The 25,251-nt window shown below is 32.6% G+C and overlaps 3 protein-coding genes and 1 long non-coding RNA gene across 14 annotated transcripts; all 4 read right to left on the bottom strand.

Annotated features, from left to right (window-relative positions):
- Positions 1–538: 538 nt before the first annotated feature.
- On the bottom strand, positions 539–3,656 carry LOC123891364. The gene is made up of 6 exons (XM_045941222.1): positions 3,330–3,656; positions 2,478–2,958; positions 2,227–2,344; positions 1,180–1,680; positions 982–1,088; positions 539–884 (listed from the first exon to the last, which is right to left on the bottom strand). The coding sequence occupies exons 2-6, from the start codon at positions 2,612–2,614 to the stop codon at positions 860–862; spliced, it is 888 nt and encodes a 295-aa protein (XP_045797178.1). The 5' UTR covers positions 2,615–2,958; positions 3,330–3,656; the 3' UTR covers positions 539–859.
- Positions 3,657–7,612: 3,956 nt separating this feature from the next.
- LOC123891363 lies at positions 7,613–11,457 on the bottom strand. Of its 2 annotated transcripts, XM_045941220.1 has the most exons (5): positions 11,192–11,457; positions 9,356–10,879; positions 8,610–9,275; positions 8,238–8,520; positions 7,615–8,136 (listed from the first exon to the last, which is right to left on the bottom strand). In XM_045941220.1, the coding sequence occupies exons 3-5, from the start codon at positions 9,239–9,241 to the stop codon at positions 7,873–7,875; spliced, it is 1,179 nt and encodes a 392-aa protein (XP_045797176.1). In that variant the 5' UTR covers positions 9,242–9,275; positions 9,356–10,879; positions 11,192–11,457; the 3' UTR covers positions 7,615–7,872. The 2 variants fall into 2 exon arrangements, with proteins under 2 accessions (XP_045797177.1, XP_045797176.1); XM_045941221.1 differs by lacking the exon at positions 11,192–11,457 and having other exon boundaries at positions 7,613–8,136; positions 8,616–9,275; positions 9,356–10,976.
- LOC123892076 lies at positions 9,350–10,087 on the bottom strand. Its single transcript, XM_045941923.1, has one exon. It carries the CDS (start codon positions 10,085–10,087, stop codon positions 9,350–9,352), a length of 738 nt encoding a protein of 245 aa, XP_045797879.1.
- Positions 11,458–15,239: 3,782 nt separating the features above from the next.
- On the bottom strand, positions 15,240–24,893 carry LOC123891362. Of its 10 annotated transcripts, XR_006803075.1 has the most exons (12): positions 24,429–24,873; positions 23,237–23,298; positions 22,027–22,156; positions 21,762–21,845; positions 19,949–20,110; positions 19,150–19,200; positions 18,999–19,077; positions 18,813–18,887; positions 17,967–18,031; positions 17,139–17,203; positions 16,500–16,594; positions 15,240–15,760 (listed from the first exon to the last, which is right to left on the bottom strand). It is a non-coding gene; the product is annotated as an uncharacterized LOC123891362 (long non-coding RNA). The 10 variants fall into 10 exon arrangements; XR_006803076.1 differs by having other exon boundaries at positions 18,999–19,581; positions 24,429–24,879; XR_006803071.1 differs by lacking the exon at positions 17,139–17,203 and having other exon boundaries at positions 19,150–19,581; positions 24,429–24,877.
- Positions 24,894–25,251: the final 358 nt, after the last annotated feature.

Below are 25,251 nucleotides of genomic sequence, written 5' to 3'. Positions count from 1 at the left end.
TAAAAAATAATTGTAAATTTCTTACTATTTTTCAATTAAATATTAACATACTTTGATCATTGTACCACAAAACAATCTTCACGTGTGAACGTCAAATGAAAAATCTATGTATGGATCAACCCTTGCAGTCGATATTCAAATTTTAATTAGTCAATGTGTATTTTTAAGAGTCGGGTGGGAAAACTCCTCGTTTTCCATTTTACACCACTGAGACTCTCTCTATTTCTCACTAGTACAGAAAACACTTTTTACATCTGGCCAAAACCCCATTTTACATCTGACCCCATTCAGAGGTAGACGTACAAGAAGTAGTAAGTTTACGCTTTTTACATCTGACATTCGCCAGATGTAAAATTATCCCCTTTTACCTCTGTTCTCGTGTTTCAGCTGACCAATTTTTTTTTTTTTTAATTAAATTGGTCCTTTTACATCTGACCAAGTCACCATATGTGAAATAGTAACTTTATTTAATTTTTTTTTCTTTTCAAAATCCTGCGTTTTTTTTATATATATATATATTTTAAATCCTATTTTGTAATTAAAAAAAACCAAAATAGCATTACAATTCAACATTCAACCAAAATACAATTACATTCAACCAAATCATTACAATTCAAATAAAATACCAAGTCTTACAATTCAAGCAAAATACAACAATCCAAAATGTTATAACAAGCAAAATACAAGTCATTAAAATTCAAAACATCCTAATTAATGTGAATCCATCGTAACATCACACAAATTAACCTAGCTAGCTCCTAAGCCTCGTCATCGGCAACATCATAATCTACCTCGGGATTGTACAGGTCAAGAAAACAAGTAGCCCAGCTGTTTCGCAATTCATACAGCTCCTCCTCGGTTAATGACGTGGGTTCATCGAACACCTACAATACATATGATCAAGTTATTCATACTACATCATCTAAAAAAATGCAATAATCCAGACAAATAGAATGCAGGAAGCGACAAGGAAAGAAATACATTTTTAGTATGGAGCCTTTTCCCAGAACTGAACCACTCCGGCCCTTAACAAATGCTTCCATCACTGCATCTCCATGTTGAGACTCTTGCGGTGCTCTCAACTCTTCCTACAATTAAAGTTGACAGTTAGCTTGAGTTTAATATTATGTTAAGCGATGGGGATGGGGGCAAATAACTTTAAGTAAAAAAGACATTTACAGGGACAGTGAAAAATCGCCCCGGTCTCAGTCTTATGCTCCATTTCATAGCCTGCACCTCCGGTCTCTGATGCAACCAATTCTTAAATGACACTTTGGATTCTCCTTCTCCACAAAACCCATCGAACGCTTCACTTCCAAGATATGCTGCAAAAGCAATAAGACGGAAATACCGTTCCAAGTACTCAGCACCACGATTTAATGCCACCCTCCTTACCCTTGGCTCAACATGTTGCTGATTGAATACTTTTCTATATTCTAGAACAGCTTGGCGAATGTTTTGAAGTGCAGAACATCTATCAATAATACCATCTAAAGCCTCCCGACACTCCACCCCATTATCAAAAAATGCTGTTATCTTCCATAACAAAAGGATGTCGTTTATACCAAAAATGTGCTTTTGTTTCTCATTTGTCTTTATTTGCAAATTATTGGGGGCAGTGATATAACTCCCAACTTCATCTCCATCTGAGGAACTGGATGTAAAATACAGTACACAAATCTGAAAGAACATTTGAAAGAGAACATACCAGAGAGGTTATATTGAAAAAATTTATAGTTTATATATTTGAGATTGCAGAAAGAATCTACTATCATAAAAGATGAAAGCCTTAAAAGAACAAAAGATACAAAGGATGACTATATTGAGCCGTGTATGTGATTCGTTGGCCGTTCAAGTGGACAACAGATAAAAAAAGATCTATCATACATACAAATACTTGAAAAAAGAGCTGAAATTTCAGAGTCAATATAAGTCCTTGATAAAATAAGTGACGAAAACCATGAAAACCTAACATACTTGGAATGTCTGGGGGTAAATGGCAGTAGTATTATCATCAAATGCATATCAAACTGATTCGTCAAACAACAGAACAAATTGAATACACTGGCTACAGATAACATAGAAAGGGAATAAAAAACTAAGATTCTGCACATACATATTTGGTACCAATGGAGTAGTGTTAAATTTTGGCTCCACCACTTCCCCTATGGAAAATGTTCCTCCTCCATTGATACTATCAAGGCAGTGCGAAAATATTCTTTTCACCTTTCCAGATGCAGCAAGCTGTGAAAGCACAGAAGAATTTGATTGTCCAAAACCAATGATTCCATCAAGGGCTTCATCGGAAGATGAACCCAATGTCCCAGATTGTTTAGCGCCGCACCTGTGATCAAGTGAAAGTTCAAAAAGACATAAAATTAAGGCTGCTACCAAGAAAAAGAAACGATAAAACGAAGGCTAGGATATGAAGATGGTTTAAAATGTTCAATCATTCATTGAGTCGGGCATCTACTCACCCAAAAACCACACTGCTATTTTCTGCTGCATTATTATGGAGATTACCATTTACTTGGTTGAATGTAAGAGAATCATTCACAAAGGATCCAGCGGTTGTACTTCCATCTCCATAAGTTATGCTGTAAGGGCAGGACATGTCTTGTTTGCATCCAGAAATTGGACCATCATATGTGGAAGTGTAATAATCGTCATCACAAGAAACCGCCTTTGAAGTTTTTGAGCCATTCGGGTCATAGAGGGTTTCGTACCCGATGGGAAACCAATCACTTAAACTTTACCACTAAACTTTAACAAGCAGTATTGCTTAACCAGCTTGTGCAGCTTCTCTTCCTGACTTTCCATCTCACAGTATTGCTTAACTAGTGAAACGGTAACATTTTCCTTGTGCCCAAGAGAGATTACTTCATCAAACACAAAAATCAGCTCAAAGGCATGCTTGCAAATACCCTCTTCATCAAGGGAATAAGAGTGTTCAGGGACCTAACAATATTAAGCAATGAACAGAATATAAGAAAGCATTTTGACAAAAGTTTAGTTCAAGGGCTTTAAAACTGATTCAAAAAGGGAAAACATCTCCAACTAAAAACCATTTCATCAATCCTAAACCTTCCTATAAAATTCAATGTACTAATCCACCATATATACCAGACAAAAAATCATTGAAACTTTAAATGAAATTTAAAAAATGTGAAAATAACAGTAACAAAAAATAATACAAGCAGATGAAAAAAAACCTAAATCAATTGCAGTAGAAACAGTTCTAAGAGCTAAAACCAAGTAACAAACCACAAACACAAAGAAATCACGAAAAAGAAAATATTTAAAAAGGATTAAAAAAGAAAGAAGAGTACCTGAATCGATGTGAGAGAGAAAGACAAGCTTCGATTCGTGAGAGTAGAGGCCGGAGAAAGAAAGAGAAGCTTCGATTTGGAGTTAAGCTTCGATTTGGAGTTAGGGTTCGTGAGAGAGAGGACGACTGCGAGTGAGAGAGAGGACGGCGCTGGTGGTGAGTTGATTAAATTTTGCGGAGGGTTTAATCTTGTCGCCGGTAGAGGACGGCGCTAAGGGTTTGCATCGCCGGTTCTTGCGAAGGTGAGGGGTTAAGGTTGCTGCGAGGGTTGCGTTCTGGGTGTTCTTTTGTCAGCGCTAGCTATTACCATTGGTCCAAAAATATTATTTTATTTTTTTTATTAAACTTGACGTTTTACATCTGTGGCTAAATATGACCAGATATCTATAACATTAATAAAGGGAAAACACTTCTTTTAGTGTAGCCTTTTTTTAAAATATCATAAATACCCTTCCCTTAGTATTTTTTTTTCACACCATAACTTCCAAAACCAACTTTTTATTTTTTAAACTTTTTTAACTTCCAAAACCAACTCTTTTTAACTTCCAAACCATCCATTTATTCCATTCATTTTATTTACAGATCTTCATTCTTCCTATTTTTCTTCAAGATTATTAAAAATGATATGTCTACGTGTCCACTATTCGGAGAGGTTAGGGCGATTTTGGCAAATGATGAAAGACATATATGCACATGAAAGTTAATGCAAAGAATGGTGAAATGTTTATCATATCTATATGTATATATGTATGGCAACGACAATTGTAAATTGTGTAAACTTGATTATTAAAAAAAATTACATGAAGTATAACCACCACACTCACATTCGGTTATTCAAAAAGATAAAGGGGAAGAGGAATTGGTTATTTTGTAATGCTGTCATATTTATGAGAGAAATCTCACAATGATAGAAGAAATGTATGACTTCCAACTCTCATCATGACTAATTGCAAGGACTTTACTATTATTTTTTTCCTCACTCTCTCATTTTTTCTCTCTGTGTCTTCTTCTATCTTTGGTTTCTCCATATTTGTCTCTCATTTCATTTATTTATTTTTTGTTAATTCAATTCCTTTAAATGGCTAACAAAAGAAATATTTACTTCCACAAGGACATAGAAAAATGTCATAATTGTAGACAGAAAAGATGTATGACATTATTTCTTTTTCTTTGTGATATTGTTGTTCTAATTCAATCATTTTCTTCATTAGAGTAAATTTCAAATTTAAATCTTCCACCATACTATTTCTAAACTTTCATATTTATATATATCTATGAGTGATGTTTATATTTATATCGGGTATACATTGGAATGGTGGGAAGAGAAATTGAAAATTATATTAAAATATAATTAGATATTTCAATTATAATGCAATCATTTCATTCATTTTTTTACTTTTAATTATAAAGAACTCATTATATTGAACTATTCATTTGTTTTTCTCAACGTTGTTATTTTGTTTTTCTTACCATAACTTTTCTTTCTTTTGCAAAATATAAAAATCAGTAGTGTTCTTTTTATTCAAATTTTTTTCATTGAATTTTAATTTGAATCTTGATGAAAACCGTATTTGGGATGACCTTTTTATTTTACTTTAAATGTTTTGGTGTGAACAAATTTTTTTCTCCCGAATTTAAAGTTTGAGAGTTGAGTATGTGGTATCAAACATTGAAATTTATATTAGATTACTATTGGTTAAGTTTTCATTTTTAATTTTCATGTTGAATTGATTGACATGTGTATATTTTTTTCTTTAGTTAAACCTGACAGAACGTTAATTTCTTTTGATATTATAAAAGGAATTTTGAGACTGGTGCATGAAAAACAAAGGTAATTATTAAAGAGAAAAGTAATAATTAACTACCATAAAAGAGATGACTCAGGAGAGACAATTGAAGGATTGGAATGAAGACGACGGGTGGAGGCAACAAATACAAAGATATAGACAAAGAGCGAGAGTGAGAGATAAAAAAGTAGTCTTCTATAATGATGTGAAAGATGTACATGTTTTTCTTTGTATTTTTCGATTGGTTTAATGAGTTTCTTATGTTATCTTATTGTTTGTCTTTCTTTTAGTACTACTCAATTTTTAGTTACTTTTCCTATTCAATAATTTTTTTTTTGATTCTTTTTTTGTTGAGTAAATCTAATGTTCAAAAAGTATAATGTTAGCCCTTTTCCTTTTAAATATTTTAACAATCCACTTTGAAATAATTTATCAAATCAATACCATAGGTTGTTGTTTTCTTTAAATATAAGTTCAATAGGAAATTGCAGTCTCAAATCACTCACAATGAAGATGGTGAAGAAAAATAATGGCGTGAACAAACAAATGTTATGATTAGCTGTGAGCATATTTTAAATTAACATGTGCATTTTTTTATAGGGTCAAACAAGTGCATTTTCTTAGTAGTATATTATTTGTAATTTTTTTTGCCTTTATGGCGTGTTAAATCATTCCTTTATGTCATGGTTGGATGAAAAATATAAGATTATTCATCTCTTGAATTACCTCATGATTAAAGTTGTATATAAGAATATCAAGTCCTTACATTTTAGTGATGTTTTGTTAACTCTTGATTGAATTTATGTTAAACCTTCATGTTAAGCAGCATTGTCGATGACAAAAAAAAGGAGTAAATGTGAACGTTTATTTTTGTAGGATGCAATTTTCTATCCAAAGTTTCATTCAAGTATGGATAATGTGAATGTTTGTCTTCACAAATTAATGTATGATCATGAGATCAACAAACATACACGTGGAGCAAGTGCTTTCTATTGGAGTATTTGGGAAAAAGAATAGAATTTTTGTTTTCTTTTCTCTTTCAATTTATGCTACAATGTTTATATTTTTCAAGTGGTTTAATAGCTTCTTCTTTGGTTTTTATTGCTAACATGTTTGTTTTTTAAGTTTTTTGTATTACTTATGGTGCTGAATTTTTTTTATCTTATTTCTACGACAATGTGTGCATTTTTCAAATGATTTTTTCCAAAATAATAGTTAAATATATACACGTTAGCAGAATAAAAAATACGGATCACACAAACGGGCACGGAACGTGCCCGTTATTTTAGATAATTTTCACCATAATTACAAGATTGCCACCGTGTTTAGTTATGCTTCAGGTACATTAAAGCCAGATGTAAAAAGTCTTGTCTATTTATTTTTCACATTTGTGGACATTGAAGCCAGATGAAAAGACTACTCCATATAACGTTTTACATCTGACATATGCTCGTCAGATGTAAACATGATGTGTAATATGTCATATTTGTACTAGTGTCTATCCCTCTTCTATCTCCGCTATAGGACTCTATAGTTGTTCCATGAACAAAACATAGTTGTTAATTCTTTATTATTTTTAATGGATATCAATAAAATTCTAATGCTTAATTCTCACTATCAACTGCAAACACTTTTCATCTTGGGGATCACTTTTCGTAGAACATAGAACATGTATTTAACAATGGGGCCGGGCTCGTTTCCCTAATGAACATAATTTTTTATTTAAACTAAAATAAAATGTACTTACGTAGAACATATAGCTTTGTATAAGCTTATAGTTGTTAATATAACATATTACATAACTTACATATATCCGATTAATTTAGTTGTATATATCCAACCATCCAAAATATAAGTGGGAAGCTAAGTGAGTTAGACAAGTTTGTTTTTTTTAATGATGGGTTAGATGAGATTAAATTGAATGTCCCATAAGCATGCTCTCTAATTGAATGCCAACGAAGTGAGTTAGAGAATATTTTTTTAATTTTTTTTAGGCTAAATTGCACTTTTGGCCCCCTATGTTTCAGAAACTTGCAATTTTGGCCCCTTATGTTTCAAAATAGCAGTTTTAGCCCCTTATGTTTACCCCCTTTTGCAAAAGGTCAATTTTGACCAAGTCAACGCTGATGTGGCAAGTCACTTAAGTGACTCAGATGCCACATCAGCTTTTTGTCACTTATTATTTTTTTTAAAAAAAAAAGAAAAAAAAAAAGAGGAAAAGTCACGTGAGGTTATTAATCAGAGTTATTAAATATTTGCAGCTTAATTTCACAAATCATGCACTTACATTTCATTTCTACATTAAGTCCTCAATTCTTATCATATTTCATTTCACTTTATTTTTAAAATTTTCTTAATTACATCACCGGTAAACATAATTGTTGAATACACTTCCAATAATTCATGGTTTGAAAAATAACTTGCATATACTAAAAGATGAACGTACAGAAAATTCTCCATAACTTAAGTGTAGTGGAAATAAGTCAAAACTGGAAGTTCCAATACCACACATTTCCAATACCAATCTGTCAATAAGTGCATCAATGCTATAAATCCAAATTGGGAGTTCAAGACAATTTGGTCATTAAAATTTGACTTAAAATCCAAACTAAGCATAATAGGTAAAGTCATTACATATAGAATAATCAAAATGACATAACAAGTCAATTCATTACATCCAAAATGGAGGTTCAAGACACTTGCGTAACACAAAATAACATAACATGTCCATTATCAAAATGTCACTAAAATATCAATCTAAGGCTTGTTGACAGATTGTTGAGTCCCAGTAGCATTAGTAGCAATCTTAGCACTCTTTCTTGGTCCACTTGGTCTAGTTGTTGCACTTGGTGTAATCACATTAGGAGTTGTATTGTCATTCTTCCTTTTAGTACCAATTGTTGCAGTCCTTTTTCTTGTTGCTGCAGGCCCTTTAGTACCAGTTGTTGCAGTCCCTTTACTTGTTGTTGCAGACTCTTTACAAGTTGCACTTGGTCCAGGTTGATTCATGTTACAGTTACTCTGAAATTCACATAATATTTATGACATTAGATCAACTATAATAAAATACAAGCTGGTGTATTGATTCATTTTAGAGTTACTCTAAAATTCTAATTTGTTACCTTGTTTCCACCCTTTGGAATCATCCTATCAGCAGTTGTCTTTCCCTTGCAAGACCTTTTATTATGGCCTAAAGTTTTACATCTGGTGCATGTAACAGTGTTCTGATTCCTCTTTTTAGAACCCCTAGGCTCATCATTTGCTTTCCTTCTAAGCTTTTTCGGTCTTCCCGGTGCTCTTCTAACATATGGAGGAGAAATTGGTGTAGCATCCACATTTGGCCATCCTTTAGGTCCATTAGAAGGACGGATGATATTGTTATAAGTATCAAGGAATGTTGTTTTCCTGAAATTGTGCAACAATAATTTAAAATTTAAAATCTCATATAGATGCAACCTAAACAATTGATGAGGTAGTTAATTATATAGACTAACTTGTACCAATGAGATACATAATCATTTGGGTTTTGATTGTTAAACCAAATACATGCAATCCCATGACAACAAGGTATACCAGATAGGTCCCATTTTCTACATGAACAATTCCTTTCTTTAAGGTTAACTACATAAGTATCAGTTCCATTAGAAGCAGAAAACATGGAATATTCACTGTCTCCGCACCAGTTTGGGGACCAAGAATCAGCATCTTTTTTAAACTTCTCTAACCTCTTCTGAATCATAGGACATATATCACCCTCATACCTAAGCATGTAATCCCTAAGTTTCACAATCCTATTAGTCATGTAAAATTTCAAACCCTCCACCAATGAAATTATGGGTTTATCCCTATACTCTAAAATTGCACTATTAAAAGCCTCACACATGTTGACTTGCAGGTCACAACATGTGTGTGTACTAAATGCTGCCCTAGTCCACATACTAGGTGGTAAATCATTCATATCTTTCCATGCAGCCTCATTGAGTTTTTTCAAATTATTCATAGCTCTAGTAAACTCTGGCATAGTAGTGGATTTGGCTGCAGCCCAAAGTGCTTCCTTCAATTCATCTCCTGGATATTTCTTCATCCAATTACCATACAAGTGTTTCACACAGCCTATGTTCAACATAATCTGAAGTGCTAGCTATAGTAGGAACCAACCCCTGAAAAAATCAAACAAATTGTAACTAATAAAATGATTCAAACGTAATATAACAAAATTGCAAATCAAACAAATTCATACCTTTTGTTGGTCAGATATGAAAGACCATTTCTTATATTGCAAACAATTTAAATCTTCCAGTAAGAGTTCAATGAACCAAGACCAAGAATCTTTTGTTTCAGCTTCTACGACAGCAAATGCAATTGGCATCATTTGATTATTACCATCTTTTCCAACAGCTGTCAACAATTGACCTCCATATGTTCCTTTAAGGAAGCAACCATCAAGTCCTATTAGAGGTCTGCAACTTGTAACAAATGCTCTTTTGCAAGCATAGAAGCAAACATACATCCTTTCAAAAACAGGTCCATCAACTCCAAGTGTAGTCTTGATTATCACTGTACTACCAGGATTACTTGTACATAATTCCTCTGCATAATTCCTAAGATGTTTATATTGTTCTGAAATAGCACCTTGTATCATCTCTAATGCCTTGACCTTTGCTCTATAAACTTGAAATTTGCTTAACATGACACCCCACTTATTTTTGCAATCCTCTTGTAAAGCCTTCAATTTCATATCGGGTGCATGCTTCAAAACATGGATCAACTTCTTGGCCAACCATTTTGTTTTACACTGTCTATTTTTATTAATCCTATGACAAGTATGAACAGCCTTATGTACAACAAGTTTAAAGTAGTTCTTTGATGCAGCCTTACTAAACCTCATATGGAATGAGCAACCTGACATACACTTAACCACAAGTCTTGTGCTCTCATTCTTCTTAAGCCATACATTTTTCCTACTTTGCATACCATATTCTTTCACAACAACTGAGCAGATGCAAATATTTGCCCTTCCTCAAATTTAACTTGCTCATCATTATCATTCAATTTAAACTTAGGATAATGTTTCTCACCACTTTCATCTTCACTTGATATTGGGCTCTATAGATCCGAAGAGTCACCATCTTCATCTTCAAAATCAGACCATGTTGTTGCTTTAGGGTTCCTTGATGATTCAGCTGCAACTGTAAGACTCAGATTAACATTCTCACCATGGTTCCTTGCATCAGTGGGATTCAAAGTTTCATAAGGCAGAACAGAAGTCCATTCCCAATTCTCATCATAGTCACTATCATCTAGTGACACAGAGTCAGAACCATCACCATCTCCTTCAATACCTTCTTCATCTACATACTCAGGATCACTGTTGTCTTCATTATAACCTATTTCTATCTCTTCTTCATCAACACCAGTGTCATACCTATGGTCAACAAAATTTGCACTTGTGGTTTCTACATATAAATCAGCAATTGGATGTCCCTTAAACTCATTTATGAACCTAATGACATCTCTATCAGTTCCCAGCAACCTAAGACCATCACTCAAATCATTCTCTGGTTTCCCATACCATAGCTTAAATTCCCCTGTCACACCTAATAGTTCTTTTACTTGTTTCCCCAAATCAATTATGTTAATCTGGTCTATGTCCAAACCCTTTTTTAACTCATAAGATTTCCCTTTTTTATATGTTGTTTCAGGGTCAGAAACAAAGTAACCGTTGTAGTGAAATTTTATCTTTAGCATGTGAGCCTTAGTTTCCCTAAATCAAATATAATGAAGAAATAAAGAAAACATATTTAAATAACAAAACAACTCAATCATCAACAAGCATACTAGTCTCACAAAATGAAGTTGAATTTGCAATATGTGAATGTTGTGGACTAACAGAAGAGTGCACACCAGCATACATTGAAAGAATCAGAGAAAGGTATCAAGGAAAATGGGTGTATCAAAGGAATCAGAGAAAGGTATCAGAGAAATTCATGGTTAGCAACACTTTAATATTTTTCCACCCACCATATTTAACTCACAAACCAAAGAAGTCATAGTATATAGATAAAAGAACACTTACTTTAAGACATATTTGTCAGGAATCTTCTTCATGTTACTTGAACCTTCAAGTGTTGCACCAATTACAGTCTTCATCTTCAAAACAAAATCAAACGGCTGAACTTTAGGGTTCAAAATTGAAATCAAACAAGAGAGAACAAAACACAACTTTTGATTTGGATATAGGATTTAAAAACGTAATTATTTGCGAAATCAAAGGAAGAAAGAACGAAATCGTCGATAGGATTTGGATTTGAGAAAATGGAATATCACAGGAAAACATCTTTTGTTATTTTTGGTTATATGTGATTGTCTTCAATTTTCCTCTTTTTTTGGTTATATGTGATTATCTTGCTACTATTACGGGTGATAGTCACACCTCACGTGACTTTTCCTCTTTTTTTTCTTTTTTATTTTTTTTAAAAAATAATAATTCAATTTAAACTTAGGATAATGTTTCTCACCACTTTCATCTTCACTTGATATTGGGCTCTGTAGATCCGAAGAGTCACCATCTTCATCTTCAAAATCAGACCATGTTGTTGCCTTTAATTGAATGGGTTAAAGAAGATACATAATCATTTGGGTTTTAATAATGGGTTAGAGAAGATTAAATTGTTTTACAAAAAAAAAAAATCAATTGAATGCACATAAACAAACTCTTTAATTGAATGTCACCTAAATAATTTCTATTGAGAATGCATGAAAGAGCTCCGTGGGAATCTCCTAATGTATATAATAGAGACTGAGATAGAAATTTTTCAATCAACGACACATAAAGATGTATTTAAATTATGAACTTTTTGTGATGCCTACCACACTCCGTCAATTTTAAACAATACATTCACATTTTATTTCAATTGTGCAAACTTTTAAAATTCAAATCAGGTTAAATTGGTTTTATTTTGTTGAATTTATATAATTTATTATGGTACCGTTTGGCCTAACTTTTTTTACTCTTCTTTTTCATTAATAGTAAGAAGTTAGGCGAAACAATAATTTTTAAAAGATATAGTAAAAAAAAAAGCTTCCATATTTTAGTAAAAATTATAATATATTATCAAACATATTTTTTAACCCTATTATAATAAATAAAAAAAACAACTTTTAACTTTTTTTATAAAAAAAAAAAGTAAGATTTACCAAACAATTATTTCTAGTTTTATGGTTAAAAGAGCTTATATACCTGATGACCTCTTGTCACATCTATTAATTCATGCTTATTTGAGGGACATTAGACTCTTTTTAAGAAGTTTTGTTATGAATAAACAAGAGAAATCAGCTCGGATATGAGATTACTTGGATTACAAGAAAAGCAGGGAAATTATGCAGAAGTTTAAAGTTTTGCACTACGCTGGGGGCGTGGCTGTTTCACGCGCAGCGTGGTGCCTGTGCAAAGAAGTTTTTCCCTGCTTTTCACTACGCGCGGCGTGATGGCTATCACGCTCGGCGTAATACCCTGCCAGAATTGAAGTTGGTCTCTGACTTAGTCACGCGCGGCGTGAAGGAGGAAAGTGAACTACGCCGGCGGCGTGATCCAACCACGCACGGCGTAATACCTCATCTGACTTGATCACGCGCGGCGTGAAAGGCAATTATGCGCGGCACAGTGTTAAGAAGAGCAACCACGCGCGGCGTGATAGATCTAGCGCGCGACGTGGTTGCGATCTGTATTTGGATGTTAATTTGATGATATTTCAAATTTGGTTGCCCAAATTTCTTTTTTTGAGTAGAAAAGTCGGAAATAAGTTAGGCCAAACAGTATCGAGGAATAAAAGTTGATACACAATAACCAAGTCATTTTTTAATCTCATGTAACAAAAAAAAAAGTACAGAATAAACATTATGTGTTTAAGTAAAATAGTAGGGGGTTTACTGCACAAGGCCCCTGCAGAGGAAAAGCTTTATCCCAGCGAAGTAAAAACAAAAGTTCTCTTATAATTTCAAGCCATTGGATATATAAACAGTAATATGGATGGTGAGATTAGGCTTTTTCCCGTCATGGGAAAATTAAGTAGCTTTCCATCCTAACCTGCACCCCATATTCATTCAAATACCCAAAACATCCATTTTCAATTTCGCTCCATTCTCCGCGTTTTTCTCCACATCCTAACTTCTTCTCTTCCATTCTCAACTCACTCAACTCACGCTTCGTTTTCTACTTCGCTTCCATTCTCCACGCAACTCACGCTTCTCTATCCAAATCATTCCCCACTCAACGCAGCGTTTTCAGGTTCACTCTTCTTTCTCCATTCACATTCGCTCGTAACTTCGCTTTTTCTCTTCGAAACCAATTGCGTGTGAAATCTGAAGAGTGTGAAATCGTTTGAAATCTGAAGGTTACGAGTGTGAAATCGTTTGAAATCTGAAATCTGAAGGTTATGTGAAATCGTTTGAAATCTGAAATCTGAAATCTGAAGGTTACGAGTGTGAAATCGTTTGAAATCTGACGGTTAGGAGTACGTGAAATCGTTTGAAATCTGACGGTTAGGAGTGTGAAATCGTTTGAAGCTTATGAGTGTTTATGAATGTTTATTGTTGTTTATGAGTAATTTGGCTTTACTGATTCTGTGAAAAAATGCTGCAGGTTGGCGGGAGCTGCACTAGTGCTGATTATGGAGGTAAACCAAATTATAATTTCTCTTTACTGAGAAGTGTTTTGAAGATATTAATTCTTAGTTATAAGAACTGTTATATGCTTGCTTAGTTGCTTGTGTTTTGATTCTCGTGCAATCTGTTTTATTTTCTCATGCAATTTGCATATTGATGCATTATGAGTCTTAGATCTTGAAAATCTGAAGTGACCATTCTTGGATAGTCTTCTTGGTAGTTAAAAAAAATAAAAAATCAACTTCATTTAAAAAGTAGCTAAAAATAAATCAAATCAACTATGAAGGTACTTATACTTAAAATCATCAAAGAATCAAAGCATGAATTTGAAATAGTTTCAAAACTCAAATACGATTTCAAACTTTCCAAATTAATAACATAATCAAGTATAATAACAATTCTCACAAATATTTTAACTCGAGGCTATGCAAACACCTCATTTTAGCTAATAGAAAGATTGTGTGTTTTCTTTGAGGGGAGCTTATCATCTCCAAGTAAATTTCACATAAGAGTGTAATGCTCGTCGGTGTACCACTCATTCTAACCATCCGATTAAATAATTCTACATGATCGCATTAGACACTACCACAATAGATCTTGCATGCACTTTACTTCTCTCTCCTCTCAACTTTTGCATCTGGAAAACCGTCTCCATCATCCTCCTCTGTTTAAATCTAACCTTCATATCAAAATTCAACCTTAAAGAAAGTATTATATATGACTTTTGGTTTACTCGATGTCAACTGGATCTTGCCTTTTTCTTTGGATTATGTATGGATAATTTTTTCTACAAAATTTTGTAAGGACAATTTTTGCCTTTTTCCTTGGAAAAACCTGTTTGGATTTTAGCTTTTTTCCTTGGTAGTAAATTGTTTCCTTCTTGTGTTTGAAAGAGATTTAAGATAAAATGATAAATAGGCTTTTGTAGGCTCTACTTTATCAATTCATTGGTTAAACTGAGTGTAAAGAATGGATTTTAAGATACTAAGGTGACGTTGGCGTGTTTCTCAAATCTCCCAGCAGCAACTCCTGCAAGCAGGGTAAGAATGAAGATTGCATTTTTACTAGCCATGAGAGTGAATAAGTGAAGTACAAAGTGTTAAGTCCTTTTTTTTTTACTTTCAAAACCTATTTCATTCTCCCTACAAATTTCCCCAAATTCATTTTTAATTTTGAAGAAAAAATTGTCCACACAAATTGAAGATTGAATTCCGACGATGGAGTGTCTCTTTGCCATTCACCTTATTTAGGAGAGATTAGATCCGGTGTCTAATGAATAATGAATGAGATCATGTGGGATTACTTAATCTGATGGTTAGAATGACTGATACACCGACGAGGTACTTAGTTGAGCACTTAACCTTGAGCCCTCACCCTAGAAGTAAAAAAAATAGCAAAATCATGAAGATCAACATATAAACTACTTGAATTGACAATAGCAAAAAGTGGCAAGATTTATATAGGCAAAAGTCCACTGCAACAACATCCCAATATTAACAGCAAAATTGAGTTACACTCATACAATTAACAATTGCAAGACCCATGCAATTACACACACTCCATGTTAAAGTACAGTTACATTCCTGTACTTTGAAAAAAATCAAATAAAGCAAAATTTAGAGACACAGAAACATGTTTGATTTACAAATAAAGTGTAAACACCACATGGATAAATTTCCAATAGACTAATGAGTCCTTGAATCCACAAAAGTTCCTATAAGTGTAGTGGCACACTATATTTGTATTAGATTGTTGGTTTTTGTGTTGCCTAAAGTTTCTCCAATTGAAACTTAATTTGTTGCTCCAATGATTCAAATCCCTATTTAATAACTAATTCAAAATGCAAAATAGGCGGTTAAATAAAGAGCATAAAGGAAATAGAGGAAAAGAGCTCAAGCTCGATCACTGTAGATTTGTAGGTTCTGCCACCACCTCACTGTGGATCTCCCTCACGTGTGCAATGCGAGCCTCCCATTTGTTCCTGTATAAAAAAGAGAAAGGAGAAAGAAGTGAAGAGCGAAGAAAATGGAGAGAAAAGAGGGGGAAATTTCAGACAGAGAGACGCAACATAATGAAATAGGAGAGATTATAGAGAGATGCAAACTAATAAATGTTAGTATTAGATAGGGGCATTGGACAACAGTAGTGACTTTTTTTCCTTCTGTGACATTGGCGCATTTAATTCCTTCTTGTGTTTTCAATGCACAATGAGGTTTAATTACATATTTGCTTTCATTACCAATACAAATCACCAATATCAAGTCAATTAACCACAGCAAATTGGGTGGGAATCGGGATTAGTAAGTGTTTCTCTACAGAACCAAATTACAAACTAAAAAAAATTAAAACACATATAAAGACCAATAACGATCAAACAAAAAGGCTTATATAATTTGCACCAAATCATTTCATGGATCGTACAAAATAGAATCATTAGAAACTAATAAAACGGTTATTAAAGCACCACTGTGGCAAAGTAAATAGAAAAACTGAAGATGTTAAATTGTTGGCACAGATGTCGGTAAACATGACACAGCTCTGCCATATATTCCAAATAGAAACACTTACAGACCAGAAATAGATCTATCACGGAAAGGGGCATATTTTTTATATATAAAAAAACACAGATTTCCCATCGGCAGGTTTTCATCTGTCATCTTCAAAGTAATGCAAAAAGTATACATATAAAGTGATGTTAAATAGAACTATAATGGCAATACCTTACACCAAGACTCGATCACAAAAGTGAAAATGATATGTGATCTAAAGCTCTTAAAACTTAAGGTTATCAATCTGATTTCTTGCTAGAGAGGCCCTGCATCATATAGATAAAATAAACTAAGCTGAAAATTTTGCACATTTAATTTTCAACAATATTTTCTTTGAAGAGTGTGTTCCTAGCCTCCTTAACATAAACTTATAGTTCTTATAATACAATCTACGGTTAAGCAGTGCATCATCAAAACTCATTCCAAATATAAGGCACAATAGTGCGAGACAGGCACAATAGTGAGAGACACCAATGATAGGAAAGGATGAAAGGCATGCTCTCAAGGTTTTTAGCTGTCATATTAGCATGTTGACTTGCATCCAAGTAAAATAAGTTTGCAAAGAGAAGTTAATATATATATATATATATATATATATATATATATATATAAATGGTTATACAAATATCTTGATTTATCTTTAAAGCGGAACTACAATTATCTTTCACACACATTACAAAGTGCATTAACACTATGTTACTGTCAAATTATCTTTAAAGCAGAACTACAATTATCCTTCACACAATTTTAGCAAATTCCTATCCCACAGCAGAACAGTTTGAAAAATAAAATAGGAAAAAACTAGTATACCTCATGGATTATAGCACTTATTCCAAGCACACTAAATGTAAGTAATAACATATACTCCCTCCGGTCTAAAATATAAGCAAAATTATATATGAATAGTGCAGTTTCACCAAGTGATAATCAAAACAATATAGCAACTTGATATTCAATTTAAAGTGGGATAAAAAGCAATGGATCTACAAAATAGAAAACAGGAACACAACACAGATAAATATAATATAGTATAGAAGCCATGAGAAAAGCAAAAAACCTCAAAAATTGGAAAAGAAAATACATCTGCAAGACAGAGAAAGATAGAGGTTTCTATTATTACATCTTCCATGTCTTGATTATAGACCTCTATTTTGGTTTTAAACACAAATCAAACGCCAATTTAAAAACTATAAAATCAGCAATGTTAATAATTCCAATATAAAAAACTATAAAATACCTGTTTTAAAGATGTGCACAATAAAAAGCCATCGATTTTCTAGGCACAGAAAGTGGGCTGTATATCGTTATTATAGAGCAGTGTGAATAACACTTCATAATGTGCATTGCATTGAAAAGCTAATAGGTAGTTTGGGAGGTAATTAAGAGTGGGATTAGGAGGGAAGTAGCTGTTTAACCTAAAACAGCGTTACTCCTTTTATAATAATAAAAATATAAACATGAATGAAACAAATAAAACTCGATATATAGAACACAAACAAATTAAGATTCAGCCTCAAACTAATGAATGGTTCCAAAAATAAGGAGAAATGAATAATTTTTAATGAAAAATCAGAAACAATCGTGATAAAAGACTACACACATAATCAATAATATGATTCAAGTGTAAAAGGAAAATACCTTTGGTTTGACTGGTGTCAACAACCTGAAAACATACAGAGCAAAATATACACTCACAAAGGATCCTGAAAATCAAATAAAACCGAAGTTAGATTTTCTTAAGCTGCAATAAAAGGGTTGAATAAACATAAATGATCAGATAGGGAACCAACAATCTAAAATTAGGGTTTTAGAAATCAACAACCAGAAGGGCAAAAACTTTAATATTTTATAATGATGATTTGGCAAAAGCCAAAAATGTGATTATAGGTATATTATTAAGATTAAAACTTATGTTAATTTCAATTTATCAGGTAAAGATCGGCAAAAAACGAAAGAAAGGTTGGTGGTCAAAGGCAGTTTCAGAGATAGTGGATGATTTGTGGAAAGATGATGTTACTTCTAACATCAACGGCATAAAACAACTGCAAAAACAACTTTCGACGGGTATTATATGATAACTTAAATGTATTGATGTATTATTATATGTTAAATTAGACGTATTTGAAATCGAAAGTGCCAAATGTGATATTTAGGACCAGAACCATACATTAGGGAGGTCAGGGCAACAACTGTGGTTCAACGACTAGGTGACTTCCTCGGAGAAGGATACCCTTCTTATGTTCAAGTTGAGGTAAGGAACAAATTTTCTAAATTCTTTTCTTTTATTTACTTACTAATGTTTTTTATTACATTTCAGGCAATAAATACGCTTGGGACGATTGCTTGCATGTCGAACAATCATGCCCAAGTATGTGCTTTTATGTTAATGATAATAAAATAAGTTACAAAAATTTCCTAGGTTAATGTAATTTATTACACAATAGAATCTCAAATAAAGTTACCCATTGCATTTAATTTTCTGACCTCTGTTTATCTTCATTAATGATTCAATCTCCACCAGACTTCCTTTGTGCCGAAAACATTTTAACCTTTTCTTATCTAACAAAAGAAATAGTAGAAACTTGCAATTAAACATGATAACTAACAATAAAACAATAAACAAAGCATCAAGACATAAATTAAGATGTCAACCCAAAAAAAAACACCCACCCTTTGCTCACACAGAACAACTCCTTATTCCAATCTTAAAACCAACTGCCATTGCCTACTAATTGTTGCAGATTGCAAGCTACATCAAAGAAACTAACTCAAAAGCCGCATTTATTTCTAGCAGATCAACTAACAAAAAGCTAGAACACACCAATCCAAATTGATATAGGACTACAACAAACTTCTTGAATCTCTAACACTCCTGTTGAAAAGTAATAAACTAGTCACCACAAACTCATGCACCCAGTCAACTCAAGAGCATCCCAATAGCAAATAAGTATGAGTTTCCTACATCATTCACTTAATACACTAATTGACTTTAGAGAAACAAAAGGAAATAACTTCAATCGAAAAGAAAAATTCCAGTTGATCACTCATCAAATGACTATACTCTATAATCCTTAGAATCTAAAAACTGGCATAAAGCCTTTTGCAATCAACAGAGAAACATAGGCATAAATCCTTAGAATCATCCCACAAAGCATACAACTTTCAGTTGTTAGTAGAATTAACATATGGCTTTAATTATTCTTCACCACACGATACCAAAGCAAATTAGCAAACAGTTGATCAAGTACACACACTGCACAGATAAACCACATTTCATTTTAAGAACTTGTTTCTAAATAAATAATAAAATACAACAAAATATATACATATCATAATAAAAAAAACTTCTATCCAAAGTCACAAATTCATTTTTGTTTTGAACATACCTCGCAAACTTCTAACCAAACTTCTAATAAAAAACAACTTATCTTGAAAAGGCCAAACAACAATGTACATTTCAAATTTCAAAGACAAAAAATAAAATAACGAACAGCATTTTTACATTGTATAGTACATTGTATAGTGTCTGGTTTTATTTTAAAGAAACATAGTCAAATAAATTGATGTATACAAATATAAAGGAAATTTTTAAATGATAAAAATATAAAGGAAATGTTTACCTTTTTTAATATAGGAGAAAACAACATTTTGCAGTCACCAAGGTCAAGTTCTTGAATGAATTTTCCATGTATTTCTCCTCTTTAGTTCCATCCATCACACGCTTGTGTTCTTTGTCCTCCAACTTGGTTAATCTTGTTGAATGACAGAAGTAGCTAGTGGCTCTGAAATCAATATATTTGCAAACCTTAAAATTAACCAAATGGATGGAAAAATAATGGTGTGAATTACTCAGCTAACTAATTCAACATCATCATCTGAATGACTCCTTAAATGAAGTAAAAAATTGTAATGATAGAAGCATAAGGAAGAAAGCTGATATATAACTTGCTTTTTGATAAGCTCTTTTAGTAAATCTGAAACCAAAAAAATAATAACATTCTTGTAGTAATATCAAAGCCTTCAAATTTTAAATGATGCAGCCCCTAAAATTAAACTAAGCCACGAAATAAACCACAACCTCCAAAACAGAACTAATGCATATTTAGTTCCTTTTCAATAAAGTGCTATATATCAACTTCTGTGTCTATGGCTTAAAAATATCAGGAAGGTTTATTCATGCAAATGAAACACTAACTAAAATTTCCTACTAATAAGGCATATCTTAATATATTGAATCAAACTAATAGTCATTATTCCTAGTTAATAGCTGATGTATATGCACATAAGGAAAAGGGGAAAGAAACCAAACCTCTTCATTATTGTGTGACAGCAAAAAAAAAAAACTCAATCATGTCATGTACTTATAGGTATTTGATGCTTCTTAAAGACTCAATCATGTTTATAGGTATTTGATTGAGATTAAAAATATAATTAAGAGACTTAATAATGTCATGTACTTGTAGGTATGATGCTTCTTAAAGACTCAATCATGTATTATTTGAAAACTAAACAATGAAAATTCAGAAAATATTGTTGAATAATCTTATTTTGCAAAGCTTGATGATTCCATGGTAGAAGATTAAGAAAAGAAACGTGACACAAAAAGTAAAGGGCATAACCTTTACACCCTCTAAGTAAAAAATATCACCCTTAATTCTTCAATACATGACATCATTCCCAATTTTGCGGAAAAAGAGACATAAAATGGAAATCAAGATAGCAAAAAAATGGAAAACCGAATGAAATAGCAAAAAAATTAACCATACCTTTACGAATAACAAATAAAACAAATTAAAATTGTTATCATATCTAGCTTTTGCTTGTGCTACAAAAGTGTTTGATGTGAAATTGCACCAATTAAGTACAGAATAAATTCAAAAACTGCAGCAACATTTACACTTCAATTGATTTATGAAATTGCATATCCAAACAATGGTTATATGTCTGACCTCTACAAATAATTAACCTTCTACCCAACTAATTACATGAAAGGACTGCTACTTTGCTAAAACACAATCATAAAACATAGTAAGCAGTTATCAGATGATGTTAATCCCTACAAATCCTATAAATCCAATTAAACAACATCCCAAATTTAATCTAATGTTATACCTTGAAGTCATTGCTTGAATTTAATCTAATGGAATAACAGATGTAAACAAATATACTACTTAATCAAAATATGTATTCAATGATAATGGAACAATTAATTTGTATAAATGAACATACCTTCTAAATACTACTCAAATCAGATTATAATATTCACAAAAAACTCATATGTGTGTGCAAATAGAGAGGCCACAAAAATCATTTTGAGGGGGATTTGAAATTTGAATTTGAAACCTAGATTAGGGAGAGGAGCTTGTAGCAGTAAAATAGCATTCTAATCAATTAGGTAAAACATTCAATTAACCCTTTATAACTTTGACGCACCTTATAAATCATGTAGAAAACATCATAGTTAACAGAAATAGAATTTATAATTCAACCCTTCATATTTTCTCTTCGTCTTCTTTGCTGCAGAGAAAAGAAATGTAGTCAAGGAATGTCATTGATATGGCAATGAAAGTAAAAAAAAGTACTAACCAAAAGAAAAACTATTTTTCATTCATTCTATAGTTTCCAAATTTCCACTGGTACTAACCATTATTTATTTAATATAAAACACAAAACCAGTGGCAGTAAAGTGTAAACTCACCCATATCTGATCCATTATTCCATCGCACATTATCAAATTCGAGGTCATCATCTTCTTCATTACCAGTAGGTGCTTCAAGCACACTAAGAGCATTCCTTTGTAGCTTCACTTCAATACCATTTGTAAGAACCTGTATTAATTTACACCGATAACAATTAAACATTTAGGTCTAGTTTCATGATTCAAATTCAAATCACGACTAATCAATAAAACATGATTTCAATGCCAAGAGTTGGAGAGATTAAAAAATAGTTAATTGCAATAAACATTGTCATAGAACATGCATGTAACTTTCCTTACCATGAAAAATGAAAATGCATGTGATGAACATATATGTTTAGGCCGTGATATATGCCCTTCATGTTTTTTTTTACTAAAATTTCCTTATTGATAATTGTCCAATTTCATATCACGTCCTAATAAATTTCCTCATAATACAGGAATTGTTCAGAGCAGTTACTATCCTTCCAAAGTTACATGGGATTTTGACAAATATCAATTCAGAAAGGCAAGTACTCATTAATGTTTGCGCTCTAATCAGTCTCTTAGCAATAGGAAGAAAGAAGCAATTGCAGGTAACTCGCATTAATTATTGATTTCTTGTAGGTACTATTAATTTAATAAGGATATTGGTAAAAGCACGTTTTTATTACTGTTTTGTAGGCACTTATACAGCACAATCTATTAAGAAATATTGTGGAACTCTATAATGGATCTAATGATATTGGCATTAAACAAGCCGCAAGTTTCCCAATAGCAAATGCAGTAAACAGATCAAACAAAGAGCAATTGAGCACATTGGTTAACCATGGGTGTTTGAGGGCATTATGTTCCATGTTAGATCCAGTTATTGGAGATACCTCAAAAGTTCTCAAAGGAATTTTAAAATTACAGAAAGCACATCAAAGGTACAACAGAGATATTTTAGCAGAAAAGAGCAGAATATTTTTTAGACAATTCCTTGGGAATGATCGAGACAACACAGCAATGTCTATTTTAGAATATTTGCCACCCTTGTATGAGTCAGCTCCTAATAGAAAAGGATTGTTAATAGGCCAAATTAGTGATTTAACACATGTTAAATCTGATATCATGGTGTGGAAAGGGATACTAAAAAGACATCTAGGCTTTCTAAATACCACAACTATAAAAGATGGGGATAAAAATACAATAAAAACAGTTTTAAAAAGATTTGTTGAAGGGGGAATACCTGGTGATATCCAATGTGTCTATATCAGTGGCCACTCCATGAAGTTGTTTGGAAACACCGCCCTGGAAGCAATCAAACATGACAAGCATCAAAAAGGCAAAGGAATAACTGGTATTTAACTAATTGACCTACTGTTTATATGTTATTCAGCAGATTTTATATCTATAATTAGTCACTGGTTTGAGTAGTATGTAACTTGGAAACTGTAGTTGCATAAAATTGTTCCCCATATGCTTCAGCTTGCATAACCAAGGCTACTAACAAAAGTCAGGAACTGTGAACATGATCTGCTATCAGGTTTAATGGCTAAAATATGATCAAAATAAGTCTTAAGAGGGATTTGATAATGACTTTTTTATTTTCTTGAGGGTTAACTGTTTAAGCATATGCACCATTTTGCGTGATTTTATTTTATCACTAAGATGCAGGACTAAATTATATTATTAATTTGCAGAAACATTTTTTGACAATTTAATGGAGAGGATTCCTTCAGGGGTTATTACAACTTTCATAATGGACATGTGTTCGGCTGGCGCATTTATGGAAAAGGCATGGACAGGGAAAAGTCGAAGGGGTCATTTTGGGAAAAGTCGAAGGGGCCATTTTGGGAAAAGTCGAAGGGGCCATGGAAATGAAAATGTTGTCGTTTTTGGTGCATGTCAAAAAGGACAAGAAATTGATGATGGAGAGTTCATGCACAAGATACTAGCTCCTATAATCAGATGCCAAACCCAAAAAATGACAAATAATGAGGTTTTCATGAAGATGAAGCAACATTACATTGGTACTGACCAGTGGCCAGTTTTATACTGTTCAAACAAGATGAAATCCAGGCATTTCTTGGACTAGTGATAGTTGTATGATGCAGGAATTAAAACCAACACATATACCCAACTTTACCGTGGTGGTATGAATAACTAGAACATTTGTATGCAAGTGGATCCATTTAAAGGGTCAATTTTTGTATGATGCATTTAAAGAATCAATTTTTGTATGATGCAGGAATCAAAACTAACACAATTACCCAATTTTACTGTGGTTGTATGAATAGCTGGACTGGAACATTTGTATGTAAGTGGATACATTCAAAGAATCAATTTTTGTATGATGCAGGAATTAAAATTAACACATTTACCCTATGGTTGTATGAATAATAACTAGATGTAAGTGGATCCATTAAGAAAAAACTTACAGAAAACTTTGACAAAAGGTCCGATTTGACACCTTTGCAGAAAACTTTAGATCTAAAAATGAAAACTTTAAAGAAAACGTTTAGATCCAAGGTCGATCTGTGTGTACATAGAATCTTATCACCGTACCTGCAACATAACAACAAAAATATTAGTATCAAGAAGTTTAAGAAGAATTTTAGTGATAGATCTGAAGGTTTTTAGTACTTATCTTTGTTTAAGAATAATATATATTGAAACTGTCTCAATACATATCACTACGAGAGGCTCTCATGGATGCTTCGAAGAGACTGCTGTCTGAATTATTCACCTCCATTTGGTGTTTTATATGCATACATATATTAGATGAAGCAAAAAGAAGAAAAAGGAAAAGATAAGAAGAGGAAACATAAACCAGAAGAGGTAGGAAGGAGAGAGAATAGCAAACACGCAAGTTTTGAAACTGACGGCTGCGTTTTCCAGTTGATGAATTGTCCATTTACCCAGTGTTTTAAAAACCGGACCGGTCATCGAACCGGTGAGGGTATTGGTTCACTGGTTCATTGGTCGAACCACTGGGTCACTGGTCAAACCGCATGATAAATCGAATTAAACCGGATTAAACCGGTAGAATGAACCGGTCTCTATAATAAAACTATATAGTTATCAAACCGGTCGAATCAGATAACTCGGTCTCTAAAAAAAATCATATCAACTTAAAAATGTAAAAATATCATGATTTCACAAGTTTATTCTTTAAAATTTAAATTCTAAATATAATTATCACACACAATAAAATCCAATTTTAACTTATCGAGAAAGTAGAAACACAAAACAAACAAAAAG

This window comes from Trifolium pratense, linkage group LG6, assembly GCF_020283565.1.
Source record: "Trifolium pratense cultivar HEN17-A07 linkage group LG6, ARS_RC_1.1, whole genome shotgun sequence".
NCBI lineage: Eukaryota > Viridiplantae > Streptophyta > Magnoliopsida > Fabales > Fabaceae > Trifolium > Trifolium pratense.
This window is presented reverse-complemented; position numbering and strand designations above follow the sequence as displayed.